Here is a 14,267-nt window from a genome sequence, read left to right as displayed (position 1 = left end):
TCAAAGACACAAAACACACACACACACACAAACTCAAAAATGCTCACAAGGTAGGATAGGGTTTGCAAAAAAAACTTGAAAGGATGGAGGCTGATGAAAGAAACCATGTTTAAGTGTTAATGAATAATAAATAGGGTCTAAACCCGAAATATTTGGGGTTGAAACTTCACCCCGTATGCCCATCATATGCAAATGAACGTCCAATGTACATGTCTCCGCCCCACCATTCCAAAAATGGCAATATTAGCCCATCCCAACCATAAATCTTACATAATAAGGACAAAAATTTAATAAAACCCAATATGAAGGTCAAAAGTGAAAGTACCTCAAAACAAGATATTATAAATATCTATTAGGGCTAAATGCTGTTTAGTTCTTAAAGGCTTACGAAGTACTTAATAAAGAGAAGACTAGCATATTTGATGACACCATCTCATTAGACTAGCATAAAATGGTTTTAAGTTTATTTAAGTTTTAAAGCTTCCGATGCTATATTTAGCGTTTTAAGAGCATAATTACTTGAATAAAACCCAACATTTTCATGTGAAGAAATCCAAAAGATGGAAAAAATATGAAGAACATCGTCGCCTGCCAATCATTTGTCGTTTCCTTGAGAAGGAGATGGCAAAAGGACGTAGATAGAACCTAAAAACCAACAAACGGAAAGGATAGAAAAGTAAATAACATAAATTGTGCACCTATTTCATTCACAATCGACATTTTAGAGTGGATACAAAGCCATATTAGCAAATGCCTGGAGGACATGGTGGAAAAGGCGGTGGGGGACATGTCCCCGACTCCAAACTGTCTTCTATTCATTGCTGACAGCTAAACTGGGAAAGTCATGGCTGAAAACTCGACACTGCTTATAAGCCAATACGGGTTCTAATGTTATATATAATTAAATAGGTTACACACAATTTAAAATGGGATAATGTATCAAATAAACTTTCTATCCGGGCATAAAGAAGAACTTTAAAAGGAGTACATTGTAACGAAGATCACATGTGGGAAAAAAATTATTTTTTTCTAACGTTAATGATGGTGATGAACATAAGATAAGATGATGATGAAGCCAATATAAGAAAATCTCATTTATTTCTTTGTTAAAAACGTAAATGAAGATTAAAATTAAACGACTGGAAAGCTTAATTTTCCTTTATTGTAAGTAATTAGCTTGGAATAGTTATTAATGTATATGCCTTAAAAACCTAAAACTACCCTAGAGAGGTAACCACTTTTTAAAGAAATAAAACAAATACTTGATGCACATGTAGAACATTGAGACGTTAAACTAACAATTTTCAAGTGTTTGACACCGTCGTTAGCTATGTCCATAATATTCTGCAACTTAGAATTTTAGAATGTTGGAAATAGTTAATAACATTAAATTTATCTTTCATACATACCATCAATTTCACCAAATTTAACAAAGATAAAAGTCTACATTCACAAAAAATTCTATGCAGTAGTTCTTAATAAAAAAAGGCCTAATGAGAAATTAAATATTCTTCGATAATTTTTTTTCTACCATCCTTCTATCCATATCATATGATGACAATTGTTATTTTTATTTTTTATTAATAATATTTTAATATATACTTTTTACCATTTAATATGGATAGAAGGATAAGTAAGAGAAAATTGTTGAAAGATATTTAATTTTTTTATCAGATTTCAAAATATATTTGTTTGTTAAATCTCACAATATAGAACTCAATAATATAATTTTGTAGATTTTACGTACTAAGTGATTGATGGTTTTATCTCGAAAGTTAGATTTTTCAAATCTAACATAGAAATTTCAAACTTAAAACTAGGTTTTTTCAGCGTTTTTTTGATTGTTTTGTCTTCTTTTTATTTTTTATATTTTATTTTTTTGCTTACCTTAAATATGTAAATGCATGTATTAACTACTAAATTTATATGTTTAAAATGATTTAATTTTTGCTTAGAATTTTAGAAAAAAACGTTATAGGAATATATAACCCAAAATTTTTCTTTTTTGCTTAAATAAATTATTTTAAAGTTTGAAATTTAATGAATAAATGGGCCGACATATATAGTATATAGAATATAAAGTGAACATAAAATGGGGAGACAGGCAGACAACATAGGATATAAATTGAGCGTCAATTTAGGACTTAGCAGATCCCAAAATAAAAACACCCACCGCCTAACATCACACTCCTTCCAAGTTGTGTCCTAAAAAACCCTAACTTTCGACTATCATCGATCTCTGCAAGTATGGAAGTTAGCGTTCTACAGGTTTCTTTTCTTTTCTTGCAATGTGTTTAATGTGGCTTTTTTATGCACTATCATCTTAATATGAACTGTGTCTCTTACGTTCTTTCTATTCGACGCAAATGTCAATGTGGAAACAAATTACTTATATAACTAATGTTAAGATTTAAAAGCCTCCAGATGCCAGAAAAGGGTGTTAGTTTTTACAATTTCACTCTCAAAGTTGATTGGATACTTAAAACCCAGGAATAAAATAGATCGGATTTACACTAGTTGTGTTTACCTGAACACCATATGTACTTACTTAATTCTGTTGATCCGAAATAAAACACAAACATGTTCGCTTGATGTATGTTATTGATCATTCATGCATGTTCCCTTGTGGCTATGTACATACCTGTATTTCTTCCTCGTGTTGCTGCTTACAAAAAAAAGTAATATATTATTTTGAAACAGAAATCGATGGAGGTGGCAATGAGCAAGTGCAGGAAAGAGTGTGAAGATGAACAAATGAAGAGAAAGAAAAATGATGTTCATTGGTTTGCATTTCTTCCAGATGACGTGGTTGAAGATATCCTTAAAAGGCTTCCTTATGTTTTCCTTCGTTATAACGCAAAGTATGTCTGTAGAAAATGGTTCGATATAATTAACATGATCTTGGCAGAAAATTCTTTTTTTATCCTCCAGACGTCATTTGGATTTACGATCCGCTATGTGGATGTAAGGGAAGAAGGACAAAGACTAGAAGTGAAAGAGCAAAACCTTCGCATACATTTCTTTGGAAGGATAAAGTCATGGTATAACGAGTTTCTTCTGATATTAGACCCTGCCAGAAAAAGAAAGTCACTGTATATTTTCAATATAATCACCAGGGAAAAATCATTTCTTCCCAAGCCTCCAACATTTTTTGCACATCAAGATACTAGCGTATGTGCAATGGCCCTTTTTTTTGACAGATTCAAGGGAGTATATAAGGTTGTTCACTTGTTTAATGGCCAATCACTCCAATGTCATATTCTACAATTGGAAAAAGATATTGTAGTCTCTCGTGTTTCCTCAAGGTGGAAAAAGATCAAAGTACCTTTTTACTTGGATCCTAGGAATATGGGTGAGATAGTTTCAATTCAAGTTCAAGGAAGGTACTTTCATTGGAATCTTAATTGTTCTAGGTTCCTGGTTTCTGTTGATATGATAAAAGAAGAAGTTCTCCAAATGAGCCTACCTGAACCCGGTGAGCGTAAGAGGCTCTACTATTCTATTTTTGAGATGGGTGGTTTTCTCAGCCTCATTGATGGAGTTTCTAGGGACAAAACTGACTTATGGATTCTTAAAGATTTTCAAAGTATGAAGTGGGAGAAGTTGCTTTCGATAACAGTCCAGGATCATGGCTTTGTAAGTGCTTCTTTTCGATATCCGGTTTGTGGCGTGATAAATAAGAGATATATCGTTTTCATGAGATCAAAGCGCAAGAAATGTGTATTTAGTTATGATCTGAAAAATAGAGTCTTTAAAAAGCTAAACATCCACATTGATTCGGGTGATGTTTGTGTGGCTCATTCATCAGGACCAAGTGGAAAAACTACAAGGGCGAAGGTACCCGTGTCGTTCTAAAGTTGTTGAGTCATGGCTGATGAAATTAGAAAGTAATCCGTCTTATAATTGTACTCTGGCATGTTTTATTCTTGTTTAGCTGCAGTATTAACTATTGATAATGGATACATTATCACCACTTTTGAATTTGGTGTTGTACAAATGTAAGCATAAGATCTTTTTCTTAAAAGGGTAGATATTCTGTTTATAACTTTGCTTGTGCTATTTAAGGTAGCCAGTAAAAGTTGACAATCGTAGTTGTTCCAAGGTTTACTCATCACTTTCTATTGTTTTGAAAATTGGTCTTATCACTAAAGTGGTCATAGTCATTCTATCAATTCGACGGTTCAACCGGTGTAAAACAAGTTGATGTAATTATTACAATGCAATTAATATAAGATTATACTAGTTGTCTTATCATTAAAGTGGTCATACTCATTTTTATCAGTTTGATAGTTTAACCGAGGCTAAAAACAAGCTAATGTAATTGTTGCAGCACAATTAATATAAGATTATAGTAGTTGTGGAACCCATTTATTACATGAGTTTATTTAACAAACAAATTAGTTAAATAAAAAAGTCAAAATATTTGAGAAGTTTAAATTTATAGGAAAATAAGAAAAATAATGAATTTTTATAATGGAAATGTTTTCTATCTTTTAAATTTAAACAAATAATTTATATAAATTCAAGAAATTAATATGTTTTAATTTTCGAAATTTGAAATTAAAAGGTAAGTTCATTAATGAAATTGATATCCATTTATTATTATATTTATTCTAATTATTACATTTAAATATTATGTAAAATTTAATAAAATAGAAAAACTTAAAAAATGACATGTGGAAATAAAAATTAATTCAAAATAACTATAAAATGACATTTGACAATTTGAATGAGAGTGTGGTAATTGACAAAAAACCTTCATTTATTAGAAAGGAATATATATATATATATATATATATATATATATATATATATATATATATATATATATATATATATAGGGTTAGGTTATTTTGTTTTCACTATCTATTGTGTGCATGTATGACTGATTCTGCACCAATCATTTTAGTTATTTTAAGAAAGCAATTAATGCATATTACATGTTGAAAATATAATACGTATTAATTACATCTTCAGCATTTAATAAGTATTAATTACTTTCTTAAAATAACTAAAATGATTGTTCCATAATCAATCATACAGGCACACAATAGATAGTGAAAACATTTGAACCTAACTCTCTCTCTCTCTCTCTCTCTCTCTCTATATATATATATATATATATATATATATATATATATATATATATATATATATATATATATATATATATAAAGAAAAGTCTACAAAATTAAATTATGAGTTAAAATGTAAAACTTAAATAAAAAACTAGGGTTTAACTATCCTTTTATTTTAAAATAGAGGCGTAGACTTACTCATTTATAACATTAATTAACGAGAAATCTCCATAAAAGTTATAATATTTTATTCTAATTTATAAAAAAAGTCTCAAAATATTTTTTTTTTTTACAAAAAAACATTAATTACCGGTAAAAATGACGATTTAACCAATTTTTCCAAGTTTACATGTTTTGTTACCTACCTGGTTCTATTAAAGTCTTACTATTTTATCATAACTTGTTAAAAAGTAACAAACTAAAATTTAGTGATGATATGACCATTTTGTCCATTTAACATACATTTTATCGGTTTTATTTCTGACATGGATGTTTAGTCAATAAAGGAGTTGATAAGATGGATATGAAGAGTTATATAATTTTACGCTTACCGTAGAATTTTGGTACTCATCTCATCGGCTCATTTATAACTATGTATACAGATCTCCAATGAAACCGGTAAAATGTGTGTTTTCGAGAAAAAAGGTCGAGAAATGAGATGGTGTCTAATGAGATAGATATATCGGGTTACATAAGATAAGATGGACAATTTGAAATATATTATAAAATTAAAAAATAACAAATTTGTTGATAGTTTATGTAATTATTGCAATCTTTGTTGGATGTAGTTTATATTCCAAAAAATATACACTACATTAGGGTATCAAGTTTTATGGTAAACATAGGATTATATAACCCAACATGTCCATTTGATTAGCTCATTTAATGACTAGGGATCCAGGTCAACAATAAAACTGGTAGAATGTATGTTACAAGGAGAAAATGGTCAACTCATTACTACATTTTAGTTTGAGACTTATTCATGCTTTTTCGTAAACGAAATTTATTTTGAGACTTTTCCTAAATCAAGATAAAATATTAGGACTATTTTTTGGAGATTTTCCTTAGTTAATTAAAAAATGTTGATGAAACTATAGCCCATCTAACTTTTAGGATTTAGTCTAAAAGGCCATTGATGTTATTTTCTGATTTTATAGGGCCATAAATTAGATTATTTCATAGTTTCTACCATCAAAATTTAAAATACAAGATTCACCAAAATTGGATTATTTTTTGTGGTGGGGAATCCACGGAACATAAATTGGATTATGTAAACTTTTAGGATTCATATGCTGTGGTGGGGAATCCACGGAACATGATACTCCGATCTTCACAGTTGGGGCCGCACATTCCTCTATTTTCTTTGTATTAACTATAGCATATTCTGTAGTTATAACATCCTTTTGAAGAAATTTTAGATAGTCATCATCAGTGACATCCGTTACAAGGTCTGACAAGGCCATGTATGCAAATTTGTCTATGCTAAGGCCTTTGTTAAAGAAGTCATTTGTTGGCCTTTTACTTTCATCGCCGCCAACAATAGTATTCAAAAACTGTAGACATCCACACTACTTGTTATCACACTCCAAATGCCATACTCCTCAACTTATAAGTAATTACTTTAATAAAGGAAATTTACTAGCAACAATTTTATATGAGCATGTGTGAATACAATAACTTTACATCGAGGTGTATACCTAATTATTCATCTATTGCCACTTTGCGATGTTTTGGGTTGAATTTGTTCCAAGAAATTGAGTTGAATCGAAGTTTCCCACATGGGCCACTATATCATCATCCAACAATAATGTTGCAAGGCTTCATGTCAAAATGAACGATCGCTGGTAGGCAGTGATTGTGAAGACAATCAAGAGTAGAAGCGACAACAACCCACCACAGTCATATGAAGCAGTTGCTGAAATCGATGATGAAAAAGAACTTCAAAATGTCATCGCCTTGGTCAGCCAACAATTCAACAGGCTACACCACCGCCATTTTGTAAAAACCTGCAGTTTACCAAACCACCTTTTAACCTCAACTTTAATTCATGAAATAACCACTCAAGATATCCCAGAAACCCTCACCAACCAACACATCCACAAAATGCACATCATACCAAAGAGGCACCACAGTCCAACAAAACATCATACTACGTTTCACACCTACCCGTATTTGTCTCAGAAGATCATCACAACACCCTATCAGAAAAAACAAGAATACACGTAAACCTTATTCTTACTTCCTAGAGAAAGGATAGACATCCCTCGATTGGCCGGCTGGCCCCACATAACGCATCCATGAAACTTCCACCAACCCATAACACTCATATATGTTAATCATACATAACAATGAACCCTATAGACACTCGAATACTTGATCCTACCCTAAGCCCTTCATCGAACAAGACTAGGAAATAAGGCCAAATCAAACATTCTCATACTATAAGTCTTAGTTATGTACAACTATGGTGCATACACTAAGTAACTATGGTAATGATGTTAGTTTCATATACGAAACAATACACTATCAGGCATCAGATAATCAAGAAATTCTATCATGCAATTCCTGAAGATTCTAGCCTATCACTAGCATGTTGTTAAACATAACATAATAACAGTTAACTGTGTGGTAACTTGGGATATACTTACTAGCTCCAACTAATCGTACACATCGCATCCTTCCTTGGTTAGTTTTGATAACAATAATCATTTTTTAAAACATTGTTCAATTCACAGTCTCCCAAGATCCGTCAACATAGAAACCCGGGATGTGTACGGTCATGCCTTCGCCTTGCCATGGTCTTGTAAAGTACCTCAAATAAAAACGAAAATTTTAAGCCAACGATTAGTGAGTTCCCCCAGAGTACCACTATATAAACATAACAAACAACAAAATGCATAAATGGGCCTTCATCCTGACTGGACCGCCTCGCAGGGCATACAACCTATCTGGACCGCTCTCTGAGACTTTGACATGAATAGACCGCCTCGCAGGGCCTACAGCCTATCTAGACTGCTCTTCGGGCCTTCGTCCTGACTGGATCGCCTTGTAGGGACTATAGTCTATATGGACTACCTCAAGTATATTGGCCTTCAACACAAAGCAGGACCACCTCAACCCAACTAAACATAACATTTCAACATATAAATAGTAGATAAACATATAACCAGTCAATAGACAAATAGAAAGATCTACATATCACTACTGCATGCTAACATCCTATATACCAGGATACCAATCTAACAGATCTCTACAACATAATAACCTACTATCATATAACAGGATATCCAGTCTAACGGGTAGGCCTTGGCACCTTCGACACACAAGTACAGTGAGGAAGACTCACTTCACAATCTCACGAATAACTGATCAACACCCAAAACCAAAATGTTAAGTCATTAACCATTAATACGATTTTTTTTCAAAACACCCTTGGTTAAAGTTGGTCAACAATGAGAAGTCAAGTCAACAGCTAGTCGGGTCAACCCAACTAAGCCAACCCTACTGAGTCGACTCAGTCGAGTACGTTAAGCGTACTATTCTGTATGCGGGGCGTACTCGGTGATTGACCGGGTTACGATACGCTGACCCCGTATGTGCAACGTAGCACTTGGCACACCCAACGTATATGACGTATTCATCTATTTTTCCTATTAAGAGCTTAATACTCCACATTTGCATATCAAAAGTCAGATCCAAAGACAAAATACCCTCAAGATTCATAAAATTTTCAACTTTAGGATTTTGCATGCCCATGAAGTGCTTAACACACAAATTCTCAACATCTTAATACCTTAAGACCTTCTACAGCATGCATCGAGCAAAAGTAACCATCAAGACCTTATTTTTATGACTCAAGATCCCTCATAAGGTCTGAAAGGACGACTTACTGGGTCTAGAACATTCCATGCTCAAGAATCACCATTTTTGGAACAAAAAGTTTCTATAAGGAAAATAAGAACTGTATACCTTCAAGTGATGTCAAATGATGATGTGATTTTTGATCTAAGGTGCTTTACTCCTCCAAGATGGTCTCTACATCCTTCTTTCTTCTTCAAAGACACAAAACACACACACACACAAACTCAAAAATGCTCACAAGGTAGGTTAGGGTTTGCAAAAAAAAATTTGGGAGGATGGAGGCTGATGAAAGGAACCATGTTTAAGTGTTAATGAATAATAAATTGGGTCCAAACCCAAAATATTTGGGTTTGGAACTTCACCCCGTATGCCCATCCTATGTAAATGAACGCCCAATGTATGTGTCTCCGCCCCACCATTGCAAAAATGGCAATATTAGCCCATCCCAACAATAAATCTTACATAATAAGGACAAAAATTTAATAAAACCCAATATAAAGGTCAAAAGTGAAAGTACGTCAAAACAAGATGTTATAAATATCTTTTAGGGCTAAATGTTGTTTGGTTCTTAAAGGCTTACGAAGTACTTAATAAAGAGAAGACTAGCATATTTGATGGCTACTACTTGTTTTGGTGGATACATATAGAGGATTTGTAATTTAGGGGTCTTTTGTCATCTTGTTGAACTTACAAGTGTCTCTTTGAGCATTCAAGGTCTACAAAGGTTGTTATTATTTTTATTCTTTAGTTGGTTTAATCTTTTTATAAATACAATGTAACATCCAGTTCCAGATTGTTTTGTGATTTAAGGCCCGTAGGCCTTAATCCGAGTATGAGAAGGTTGTGAGGCTTTGAAGGAGAAAGGTTTAGGCCTTTCTAGGTTATGGTTAAGGTAGGTTGTGTGATAAAAGAGTTCGGTTTGTGCTTTAGATCCCAAATATATTGTTAAAGGAGCTGATGCGGGCTATTTTTTGAATTTTGGATCTGAGGTCGAGTGGGCTTCAGGATGAATAAAGTTGATAGAAGTTTAGGGCTTCTCGTTACCTTTTCGTGGATAAAAGGATCGTCGGAAACAGATTTATAACGAAGAAGTTATGGCCTTCAGAAGTTTTTAGGTTTGCAGGCTTAACCGAGTACGGTGGTCGTAATTTTGGAGTACGCTGGGCGTACTGACCAGGGGTGGTCATGAATGTTCTTAAGAGTACAGTAGGCGTACTATATGAACGTTGGGCGTATGCCAATCAGACCTGAACGCTATTTTAGGGTTTTGGACCCTATTTAAGCTCCTTATCTTATAACCTAACCCTAATATCTTTAGCCTCCATCCCTCTAAACCCTACAAATCGACCCTAAGCATCCATTTGAGTGATTCTTGAGAATTTTGGTGATTTGGTGAGTTTTTGGTGCATATTGTGGAAGAAGGAGTTCCTTGAGGAAGCATTGCTTAGCTAGGAGCTTATGGATCCAAGCCCTAATCATGTTGATCTAGCTCCACAAAGAATAAATTTTGAATCTTAGTGGCTTTCTCATGTGGATCTAGTGGGGTGATCACTTGTTGTGTTTGGCTTTCGAAGAAGAAGGATCTTTGAAAGAGAATAACTTGAGCTTGCCTATTGTTCTTCTCTTGTTGGTGCATCTTCCAATGGTATCAAGTTTTGAAATTGTTGTGCTAGTTTTTGTTTTGGGTCCATTTTAGAGTTTTTGGTCCCAAAGCTTGAAGCTTTATGAGTTGTTGAACACCAAAGCATAATATATGTCCCTTTGGGTATATTTAATGGTGTTATGTCATAAAAATCCAATCTTGGTCGTTGGAATCAAGTCATCCATGAGATAGGAGGTTTTGGAGATAAGGAGGTGAGTGTTTTGGGTGTTTGTGACCTTCCCAGCCAAGCAAAGGCTTAAAGTCACTGACTTTATGTATTAAGTGCCATTAGGGAGTCCATATCTGGGGATTAAGGTAATATCTTAACTGTTTAAGACCAAATGAGTAGAAAGAGTGAATCTGGGGAGTACGCTGAACGTAATTCTTATACGTCCCACGTACTGCCCCAGTATCCCCGATGACCAATATGGATTCGTGAGTACGCTGAGCGTACCAAGACAGGTACGCCCTGCGTAACCTCACTATGGACTTTTGGGCCTTGAGTGTTGGGCCTGTAGTTTAGACTTGTTGCAATAGAGTCTTGGACCAGAGGATTATATATATGTCCTTTGGGCCCTTGACTTGGGCTTGCCATTAGATGTGAGAGAGTTGGGCCTCGGGAGAGCCCATTTATTATTGGGCCTTGGTGGGACCAATGGGTTTTAGGTCATTGATGGGCTGGTTAGTTGACTACCTTTAGACCTAATGAGCGAGAGTTGAGAATTAGTTCCTAATTAGGATAATTATGGGTTTGGCACAGAGTTAGAGGTCGGTGCTTGGCAGCAGCGTTTATAGGGATTGTTCATAATCCGATGTGAGTCTTCTCACTATACTTTACCTAGAGTGGTAGTTATGTGTGACCAGAAGGTCTTATGTGCTTTCCTGAGTTATGCAATTTATGTGTGATATGTGTTGTGTGCTATATTATGTGATATTTAGACCGGACTGGAGGGTCCTTACTTAGACCCGACCGGAGGGTCCTTACTTAGACCCAACCGGAGGGTCCAACGAGTAGTGAGAACGGAGGGTTCTCACCCAGACCGGACTAGAGGGTCCAACGAGCCATCTGAGTGGAGGTTTCCACTGAGACACATCGGACCGGAGGGTCCTAAAGGGTTATAGCTTCAAGTGGCTAATATGTGTATGTGGTATTTTGGGGAATTCACTAAGCTTCGTGCTTACCGTGTTATGTTTTATGTGTTTCAGGTTCTTATTAGGATCGCGGGAAGGCGGCGGCTCGATTGTACACACAAGAGAAAAGAGTCATGAATGAGAATCATGGATTTTGATAGTTACTTTTCAAAAAGTATTTTGAAATATGTAATGTCATCGACGCTTGAGATTTGGAGAATTATTATATGTGATGTTGGTAATTTAAAATCGAAAATTTTGTTTGAAAATTTGCGGTGTTACATACAAAAAGATCATTGGAGGGTTCAAATGGTTTTAAGTTTATTTAAGTTTTAAAGCTTCCGATGCCATATTTAGCGTTTTAAGAGCATAATTTCTTGAATAAAACCCAACATTTTCACGTGACGAAATCCAAAAGATGGAAAAAATATATATGAAGAACATCAACGCCTGCCAATCATTTGTCGTTTCCTAGAGAAGGAGATGGCAAAAGGACGTAGATAGAACCTAAAAACCAACAAACGGAAATGATAGAAAAGTAAATAACATAAATTGTGCACCTATTTCATTCACAATCGACATTTTAGAGTGGATACAAAGCCATATTAGCAAATGCCTGGAGGACATGGTGGAAAAGGCGGTGGAGGACATGTCCGCGACTCCAAACCGTCTTCTATTCATAGTTGACAGCTAAACTGGGAAAGTCACAACAGAAAACTCGACACTGCTTATAAGCCAATATGAGTTTTAATATTATATATAATTAAATAGGTTACACGCAATTTAAAATTGGATAACGTATCAAATAAACTTTCTATCTGGGCATAAAGAGGAACTTTAAAAGGAGTACATTGTAACGAAGATCACATGTGGGAAAAAAATTATTTTTTTCTAACGTTAATGATGGTGATGAGCATAAGATATGATGATGATGAAGCCAATATAAGAAAATCTCATTTATTTCGTTGTTAAAAACGTAAATGAAAATTATAATTAAACGACTAAAAAACTTAATTTTCCTTTATTGTAAGTCATTAGCTTGGAATAGTTATTAATGTATATACCTTAAAAACCTAAAACTACTCTAGAGAGGTAACCACTTTTTAAAGAAATAAAACAAATACCTGATGCACATGTAGAACATTGAGACGTTAAACTAACAATTTTCAAGTGTTTGACACCATCGTTAGCTATGTCCATAATATTCTGCAACTTAGAATTTTAGGATGTCGGAAATAGTTAATAACATTAAATTTATCTTTCTTACATACCATCAATTTCACCAAATTTAACAAAGATAAAAGTCTACATTCACAAAAAGTTCTATGCAGTAGTTTTTAATATAAAAAGACCTAATGAGAAATTAAATATTCTTCTATAATTTTTTTCTACCATCCTTCTATCCATATCATATGATAACAATTGTTATTTTTATTTTTTCTTAATAATATTTTAATATATGCTTTTCACCATTTAATATGGATAGAAGGATAAGTAAGAAAAAATTGTTGGAAAATATTTAATTTTTTTTATCAGATTTCAAAATATATTTGTTTGTTAAATCACACAATATAGAACTCAATAATGTAATTTTTTAAATTTTACGTATTAAGTGATTGATGGTTTTATCTCGAAAGTTAGATTTTGCAAATCTAACATTGAAATTCCAAACTTAAAACTAGGTTTTTTCAGCGTTTTTTTTATTGTTTTGTTTTCTTTTTATTTGTTATATTTTATTTTTTTGCTTAGCTTAAATATGTAATTGCATGTATTAACTACTAAATTTATATGTTTAAAATGATTTAATTTTAGCTTAGAATTTAAGAAAAAAACGTTATAGGAATAACCCAAAAATTTTCTTTTTTGCTTAAATAAATTAATTTAAAGTTTGAAATTTAATGAATAAATGGGCCGACAGTACTATAGAATATAAAGTGAGCATAAAATGGGGAGACAGCATAGGATATAAATTGAGCGTCAATTTAGGACTTAGCAGATCCCAAAATAAAAACACCCACCGCATAACATCACACTCCTTCCAAGTTGTGTCCTAATTAAAAAACCCTAACTTTCGACTATCATCGATCTCTGCAAGTATGGAAGTTAGCGTTCTACAGGTTTCTTTTCTTTTCTTGCAATGTGTTTAATGTGGCTTTTTTATGCACTATCATCTTAATATGAACTGTGTCTCTTACGTTCTTTCTATTCGACGCAAATGTCAATGTGGAAACAAATTACTTATATAACTAATGTTAAGATTTAAAAGCCTCCAGATGCCAGAAAAGGGTGTTAGTTTTTACAATTTCACTCTCAAAGTTGATTGGATACTTAAAACCCAGGAATAAAATAGATCGGATTTACACTAGTTGTGTTTACCTGAACACCATATGTACTTACTTAATTCTGTTGATCCGAAATAAAACACAAACATGTTCGCTTGATGTATGTTATTGATCATTCATGCATGTTCCCTTGTGGCTATGTACATACCTGTATTTCTTCCTCGTGTTGCTGCTTACAAAAAAAAGTAATATATTATTTTGAAACAGAAATCG

General features: G+C 33.4%; 1 protein-coding gene across 1 annotated transcript; it reads left to right on the top strand.

Annotated features, from left to right (window-relative positions):
• The first annotated feature begins 2,706 nt into the window (after positions 1 to 2,706).
• On the top strand, positions 2,707 to 3,855 carry LOC145099150 (uncharacterized). The gene has a single exon (XM_079036737.1). It carries the CDS (start codon positions 2,707 to 2,709, stop codon positions 3,853 to 3,855), a length of 1,149 nt encoding a protein of 382 aa, XP_078892863.1.
• The last annotated feature ends 10,412 nt before the right edge of the window (positions 3,856 to 14,267 follow it).

Source organism: Lactuca serriola, chromosome 4, assembly GCF_051521515.1.
Source record: "Lactuca serriola cultivar US96UC23 chromosome 4, Lser_US96UC23_V15, whole genome shotgun sequence".
NCBI classification, from domain to species: domain Eukaryota; kingdom Viridiplantae; phylum Streptophyta; class Magnoliopsida; order Asterales; family Asteraceae; genus Lactuca; species Lactuca serriola.
This window is presented reverse-complemented; position numbering and strand designations above follow the sequence as displayed.